General features: G+C 41.6%; 1 protein-coding gene across 1 annotated transcript in view; it reads right to left on the bottom strand.

Annotated features, from left to right (window-relative positions):
• Nucleotides 1-4012: 4012 nt before the first annotated feature.
• The window catches only part of LOC120993469 (F-box only protein 36-like), a 57509-nt gene continuing 52992 nt past the window's right edge, over nucleotides 4013-8529 (bottom strand). Inside the window, exon 4 of the mRNA XM_040421969.1 lies at nucleotides 4013-4311. Within this exon, the coding sequence (XP_040277903.1) occupies nucleotides 4147-4311 (165 nt within the window). The 3' untranslated portion in view covers nucleotides 4013-4146. The remainder of the gene's footprint in view (nucleotides 4312-8529) is intronic.

The following is an 8529-nucleotide window of genomic DNA, read 5'->3' as shown; positions in this document are numbered from 1 at the left end:
GCTGGTAAGATTTTTGGCTCCAATACAGAAGGTCCTGGCAGTGACAATTTGGATAAAAGGGAAATAAAAGTTTTTAAATGCACAGGGGTCTTCTCAAGCATTATTATAATGGTGGAGGCCCTAGTTATATGGGGGAATAACTTTCATTTTAACCCCTTCCCAACCTCTGCTATACATTTACAGTGGAAGTTAGAACTTCAAACATGGAAGCTAAGCGGCCGCCATAGCTGCTGGGTGCATGCTGCTTTATACAGCAGACACCCAGAGGCATTGTCTGGGATCTGCAAATCATGGACATTTAAAGAAGCATTTCCACAAAATGTTTTCTTCTCTGACCTGTTAGAAAGATAAATGATGTAATCTGTAGTGAAGGTAATTTTCTTACCAGTATTTCTGAGTTATTCCCTTTCTTCTTATCCTCAGCTGTGTCATGTGACCAGCACTCTGACTTTTCAAATAACACAATATCTTATGTGTGGACAGGAAGCCAGTTTCTCTATGTATTTCTATGGAATACATAGGACATTTAAAGAGGCACTCCCACAAAACTTTTTATTCTCTGACCTGTTAGAAAGGTACATAATGTAAACTGTAGTGAATGTAATCTTCTTACCAATGACTGTATTTGTGAGTTATCCCCTTTCTTCTGATCCTCAGCTGTGTCATGTGACCAGTACTCTGACTTTTCAAATAACACAGCATCTTATGTATTCCTGTATTCTATATGTATTCCTATGGAAGCCTCAATGGTCAGTCTCAGGAATGAATATAGAAGTTACTGACTTGCTGTCCGGTGTCATTTGGAGATCAGAGTGTTGGTCACTGGTAAGAAGATTGCTTTCACTGCAGTTTACATTATGTACCTTTCTAACAGGTCAAAGAAAACATTTTTTGTGGGAATGCTTCTTTAAGGGTACTTTCACACTTGCATTGTTTGATTCCGGCAGGCAGTTCCGTTGCCTGAATCATGCAAACTGTATGCAAAAGCATGTAATTTTTTCTGACAGATCAGGCATTTTTCTGACTGATCAGGATCCTGATCAGTCAGAAAAATGCATTGCAATACCGGATCCGTTTTTCCGGTGTCATCAGGCAAAACGGATCCGGTATTGATTGTTTTCACATTTTTAAAGGTCCGAGCATGCGCAGACCGGAATACCGGATCCGTCAATGCGGCAATTTGAATGCCGGATCCGGCACTAATACATCCCTATGGAAAAAAATGCCGGATCATTCAGGCAAGTGTTCCCGTTTTATTCGCCGGAGATAAAACCGTAGCATGCTACAGTTTTCTCTTTTGCCTGATCAGTCAAAATGACTGAACTGAAGACATCCTGATGCATCCTGAACGGATTACTCTCCATTCAGAATGCATGGGGATATGCCTGATCAGTTATTTTCTGGTATAGAGCCCCTGTGACGGAACTCTATGCCGGAAAAGAAAAACGCTAGTGTGAAAGTACCCTTACGCCTTCACATGCTGTGGTCAATTATGACCACGTCATCTGAGGTATTGTTCTCCTGGAGGTCTGCACTCCTGAGGCTGAATGTGCTGAGATCAAGGTTTCCTATGACAGTGTTGGCCCTTTGGAAGACTCCGGTAAATCATTGCGGTCTATGAAGAAGCAATTAGATGATCACATGTTAGAGTCCCCTAGGGAAAAAATAAGTGGAAAAAAGTTTTTTAAACTACAAAAAAATTCAAATCAGCCTCTGTATTAAAAACAAATAAGAATAAAAAATATGAATTATTGTCCTTGTTGCACACACAATGCCTTTACTATTAAAATCGAAACTTATTTATTCCGTACAATATATGCTGTAATGGAAAAAAAAAATCTAAATTGTGGATTTGCTGTTTTTTGTCACTTTATCTAAAAAAAACGGAATAAAAAGTGATCAAAATGGCACATAAATTTCAAAATGGTATCAATAAAAATGACAGATTGCCCCTCAAAAAAAGGGGCGCAAACTACAATATCAAGTACAGTTTTTACTGTGTCCATCTCAGTAAGGCCTCATGCACACGACAGTTGTTTTTCTCCGCCTCCGTTCCGTTTTTTTTGCGGATAGGATGGAGACCCATTAATTTCAATGGGTCAGCAAAAAAATGCTGATAGTTCATCCATTTGTGTTCCGCGTCCGTTGTCCGTGTTTCCCTTCAGCAAAAAAAATAGTGCATGTCCTACTTTTTTCACATTTGCGGACAAGGATAGGCATTTATTACAAGGGACCCGTGAAAAAAAACGGATCCTCCAAAAAAAACGGATGTTATATCCGTTTTTTATTTGCGGAAGCACAATTTGCGGACGCAAAAAACAACTGTCGTGTGCATGAGGCCTAAGGCTGAGTTCACATTTCAGTTATTTGGTCAGTTATTTCCATCAGTTATTAGGAGCCAAAACCAGTAGTGAAGCATACTCAGACATAAGGTATAATGTAAAGATTTCCTTCTGTTCTTTATTTTTGACCCGCAGCTGGTTTGGGCTCACAATAACTGATGGAAATAACTGACCAAATAACTATAGTGTGAATTCAGCCTAAGGCCTCATGCACACGACCGTTGTTGGGTTCCTTGTCCGTTGTTCCGTTTTCCGTGATTTTCTGCGGACCCATTGACTTTCAATGGGTCCATTGAAAACTCGGAAAATGCACCGTTTGTCATCCGCGTCTGTGATCCGTGTTTCCAGTCCGTGAAAAAAATACAACCTGTCCTATTTTCTTCACGGACAACGGTTCGCGGACCCATTCAAGTCAATGGGTCCGTGAAAAAACACGGAGGCACACAAGATTGTCATCCGCGTCCGTGATCCGTGTCCGTTTTTTTTCTATCATTTTCAAGGCAAACTTGACTTAGATTTTTTTTTTCACTTTTCATGTCTGGTGATCCTCCAAAAATCAAGGAAGACACACGGAAAAAAAAACGGATCACAGAACAACGGAACCCCGTTTTGTGGACCGTGAAAAAATCGTGTGCATGAGGCCTTAATGTGCCAAGGTGGACACACACGCTCAGCATTGATTCTCTGCTCCAATGGCATTTATCTAAAGACAACAATTTTTTTTTTTTATCATGATTGAAGTTAAACTAAGATAAAAGTCTTTGGAGTAGAAATGTATAATTTATGAAATCTGTGAGAAATCCATTAATCATTTTACCTGCAGTGAGGGGCTGGCCAGAGGAACACACAGTTTAGATGCATGGGGTAAAGCAAATTTTTTATTAGACTCAGAATACAATAAAACTCAAGTATTATACTGTTATACCTTAACACATGCATAAGAAAAATACGGTAAGTCGCTCAATCACGGAACCTGTCACCTCTACTGTGCTATCCTCGTTGAGGGCAGCATAGTATACTGACAGACCTGCTGCATTCAGTGGGCTGTCACTTCTGGGCTAGTAATTAGTACTTTTACAGTACTGAAAGGGCGAACCGCACAAATCATGCCAGCGTTAGGAGCCATGACTAGCAGGATTCATGTTACGCATAAGAAAGAAACCTGCCAGTCATGGGTAGAAGGTGGGGAATGCTAACCCAGAATGGACAGCCCCTGAAATCACTGGGTCTGTCACAATACAATGCTGCCCTGAGTGAGGGCAGCATAGTAAAGGTGACAGTTTGCCTCTAAATTTATACGGGTGACATTTGATCATTTAACAGAATTTAGGATCTATTGAAATATCTAGATTATCATTTGCTGTTTTACGCAATTTTCTGTGTGTTTTTAATTTTCTGCACTTTGGAATCATTTCCTGATGCTTCATGGAAACAGCCAACAAAATGCTGTTGACAAATCTGAATTCATATTATTTGTATTTATTTGGCTCTTCAATTGCTGTGAATGGACTGCTCTGCATTGCGTCCCATCCATTAATACATGAATTTTCAATGAAAAAAAATAAGCTATTCAGTATAAAATGATGGTTTATATTAATATATTAACAGAGCAGCAAGAAAGCTTCGATTTTAAATTTACCAAATGTTAGACAACGGTGGAGAAAGGAATAACAGAAAGGGCACAGAACTGCTTCCATGTGAGAAATGTCGAGGCAGCTTGTACAGAGCCTGTACAGATTACTGTCCGTGTCCACTGCAGAATATAGGTAAATTCCAGTTAATACAAGCCATGTCTTGCATTTTACTAAAATAAGGTGTTTCTTCTTCTTCGCATCCACACTGGACCTTGCACCTTCTGACTGAGCTGTCTCGTCTTCGTAGAAACAGAATTGTTATTCTTGTTAACAGCATTAACACATATTTCTGTTCTTGGTTTCATTTTTTCCCAAAATTCTTCACTGCTGCAAAACTGTAAAGAATATGCAACACTCCATATAAATGCTTGACAGTATACATTACATAATGTGTGAAAATCAGTTCTTTCTACGTGTTTGTGGTGTTGTGTGTTGTTGTGATTTACATGAACAATTGTGGCCTATATATTCCATTAGTCAATAGTCCATGTTTACACTGCCCATATCTTTGTACACACTGGTCCAGATTTACTCATCTTATAGATGGTGTAAGCTTATACAGGCTGCCAAGACCTGGACCAGATTTCTCACACTTTTGTCTGACTCAATACCAACTATTGGTTGTCTTTCTTTGAGATAGAATTCAAAACAATGCTCCACCCTTTCTGTTAAAACTGCAGCCTTTAAAACAATTCAGGAAAAAAGTAAAAAAATCGTAGTTGCTCCAAAATTGTTCCACTTTTTAGACAGATTCTAGGCCCAGACACTTTAGTAGATTTGGGCCAATGTATTAGACATACAAAGAAGGAGTATGCATGATAGTATTTTTTTTATCACATTTATAACCGTTTGAAACCATCTACTTTTCTACTAAAATATTGCTTGGGATAAGTTGTCTGAAAGTTGTACACTTTCAGACAACTGCAAATGGGGGCCCTTCCCTGAACTGGTTGCAAGGATCCCCCTGCCAGGAATCCCCTTCAATCTGCTGATTGAGGTTTTAAAGAGAAAAGAAAGCATACATTTAGCACAATATATGTGTTATGGAGGTACATGCGCAAATACTGATGAAAAAAATGCTTAATATTCAAACAATGAATTTTTTTTTAAGAGGCTTAGAAATCACCTACAACAGAAATGTATTAACAGCTAGAAATCATTGATAGAAAGCCTGGTTGAAGCATTTTCTGTTTTTAGCACTGGCTAAAATATTATACTGTATTTAAAGGGGTTCTGAACCCAGACATAACCTGTTCTTCACCGCTCCAGCCCCTCTGAGATGAGCATCGGGTTTAGCTCTGAACCCAGTCAACCCCTTAACTTAAAAGTTACATTTAAATAGGAATTATACGTTCAACAATTGTTGCACACAAGTGAATATAAAACTGTAATATATCACAGAGAACAATGCCTCTTTTTCCACTTATGAGCTATACCCTCTTCCCCCAAGCTAATAAATCACCTTCAATTAACAGCTAAAAAACATCTTGAGAGATGAGATAGGGAAGGAGGAGGAGTGAGAGCTGGAGGGAGACAGAGACACAGCCACACATAGAGACTCTGCTGCAGCATCTGGTAACTTTTCTGTCTCACCCCAGTACCTGATTCACATCTATCTGATCAGTACTGCAGTATGATGCTTCTGAGGGTGTGCTGAATATAGATTGAACAGCAATATCTCCTCTGTGTGTGCTGTTTATGTATCATAGCAGCTTGTCTCCACCTACTGGAGCTGAGCTCAGGCAAAACATACAATTAGATATGGAGCCAAGAGAGGAAACCAGTGTTAAATGCTGAACACAACTCAAATAATGGTCATAAATAGAATTATTTCTCATTTACACACACAACAGCTTATTCTGAAAAGTCACCTTAAATGATAAGTCTTGCTTTCCTTTCATCCAATCCAATCAGCACGCTCCGCTCTTAGCCAGGGAGAAGAAGATCCAGTTCTCGCGAGATTCGCGAGAACTGGAGCGATTTCATCCATCCTGAGCCACCACCTCCGACGCTGCTCCAATGCTCGCCACGGGAATCCAAGATGGCGCCGGCTCAGGATGGATGAAATCGCTCCAGTTCTTGCGAATCTCGCGAGAACTGGAGCTTCTTCTCCCTGGCTAAGAGCGGAGCGCGCTGATTGGATGCTCGGGAGAACTTTTGCAGGCCCGCCCAGTTGAGCCGAATGGCTCATTAGCATAGAAGGCGGGAAATATTGTGGGGGGGCACCGCGGACAAACAGGGGGCCGGCAAGTAAGGGTATATCTTTAGTTTAACTTGCATTTTCAGATGAAAGGTCCTCTTTAATATTTTTATCAGAAATATATTTCCACATCTTTACTTTATTTTGGCTGTACTTACAAAAAATTTTTACTTTTTTTTATTTTTATTTAGGAGACTTACCATTTCAACATAAATTTGAAAATTTTTTAAGTACATATTTTTTCCTGCAACAAGCCAAGTTTGTAGTGGCTTATAATAATAGAACGCCCCCAAAAGTGACCCCATTTTGAAACTAGACCCCTTGACGTATTCATCTGTGGGTGTAATGAGTTTTTTGACCTCCTAGTCTTTTAAAGAAATTAATGCTAAGAAGGTGAAAAGAAATAAAATTTTAAATTTTTACACAAAAGTGTCAATTTAAAGGGGTGTAGTAAGCATGCTGAGTGTAAAATTATTATAGGATGAAATAATGAGTATAAATGGTTTTATTCAAATTATTAATAAAATCTTTACAGGAAATTGGAGAAAAAATATTTTTAGATGGGTAACCCTGTTACTGTCTTAGAAATCCGCCGCATTCTTATCTTTGTGGCGCGTACAGATGAGAAGTGAAGCTGTGCACTTATAAGGGAGGCAGATTTCTAAAAAGGCATTTGCCTGTCTTGCCAAACTGAAAAAAAAGGAAAAAAACTGAACTGTAGTGAAAGGCAACAAGTCCAAGAAAACTGAGCAAAATGTCTCCAACTATGTTGCAAATTCCAGTTTGTTCACAAGATACAAGAACATCGATAGGGCTATAATGACAAGCTGGCATTCAAGGACAGTGACTGGTCGTACAACGTCTCTTTAGCCCCATCAATCCCTATATGAGGGACGAATGTGCTAAGTGACTCGGTGCACCATAACAGGCCCCTGCCCGGCAAGGTAGAAACCGCTATGCATCCAGGGCCGGACTGGGGATAAAAACCATCCCTGGAAAAAGTTGCACACCAGCCCCACAGCATTGCGTCATTATTTACTTGTTTATAATAGGAGAAAGCATTCATTTTAAAACACGTGTGTAAACACGAATATGAACTTTGCCCCACGATAGCTCTTTTGTAGAACCCCCATAAAAACTTACAGTTACTTGACTTGGCCCTTGGGGATCTCGGACGCCACTTCAACACTTTGGTCGGGGGCTCGGCGGAGCTGATGTTGTGCTTTAACCTAATGAGAAAGATTTCATAATAAGGATTCGGAGAAAGGGCAGAGGGATAGTAGAGCAGGGAGAGGCTGGTGCTGCTACTAGGGGGTCATACCATGGGGGAGTAATAAAGCCCACCATAATGCCCCCCCAGTAGTAATAATTCTCCTTATAATATGCAAAACATACCCCTTTGTAATGCCCCCAGTTGAGCTAATGTTCCCATAATGTGCCAATATAAAATACCCCTTCTCAGTGCCCCCGTAGATGACCCCCATAGTGCTCCCCCCCTTCCCCATAGTACCCACCATAATGTGTCCCAGTATAAAATGCCCCTATACAGAGCCCCCATATAAAATGTCTTCTTTTTTAGCCTCAGTAGATGCCCCTATAGTGCCCCCCAATAATCTGCAGTAAGATGTGCCCCCAATCATGTGCCAGTAATAAGAGCCCCCCCACCATCATGTGGCAGTAGCCAGAGCCCCCCATATCATGTGCCAGTAGCCAGAGTGCCCCCAATCATGTGCCAGAAATAAGAGCCCCCCACCATCATGTGCCAGTAGCCAGAGCCCCCCATATCATGTGCCAGTAGCCAGAGCCCCCCATATCATGTGCCAGTAGCCAGAGCCCCCCCATATCATGTGCCAGTAGCCAGAGCCCCCCCATATCATGTGCCAGTAGCCAGAGCCCCCCCATTATCATGTGCCAGTAGCCAGAGTGCCCCCATATCATGTGCCAGTAGCCAGAGTGCCCCCATATCATGTGCCAGTAGCCAGAGTGCCCCCATATCATGTGCCAGTAGCCAGAGTGCCCCCATATCATGTGCCAGTAGTCCCCCCATATCATGTGCCAGTAGCCCCCCTTATGGGCCAGTAGCCCCCCTTATGGGCCAGTAGCCCCCCTTATCATGTGCCAGTAGCCCCCTTGTGTGCAAGTAGCCCCCCTATGTGCCAGTAGCCCCCCTTATCATGTGCCAGTAGCCCCCCTTATCATGTGCCAGTAGCCCCCTTATCATGTGCCAGTAGCCCCCTTATCATGTGCCAGAGCCCCCCCTTATCATGTGCCAGTAGCCAGAGCCCCCCCATATCATGTGCCAGTAGCCAGAGCCCCCCCATATCATGTGCCAGTAGCCAGAGCCCCCCCATTA

The sequence above is a fragment of the Bufo bufo genome, chromosome 3 (genome assembly GCF_905171765.1).
Source record: "Bufo bufo chromosome 3, aBufBuf1.1, whole genome shotgun sequence".
Classification (NCBI taxonomy): domain Eukaryota; kingdom Metazoa; phylum Chordata; class Amphibia; order Anura; family Bufonidae; genus Bufo; species Bufo bufo.
This window is presented reverse-complemented; position numbering and strand designations above follow the sequence as displayed.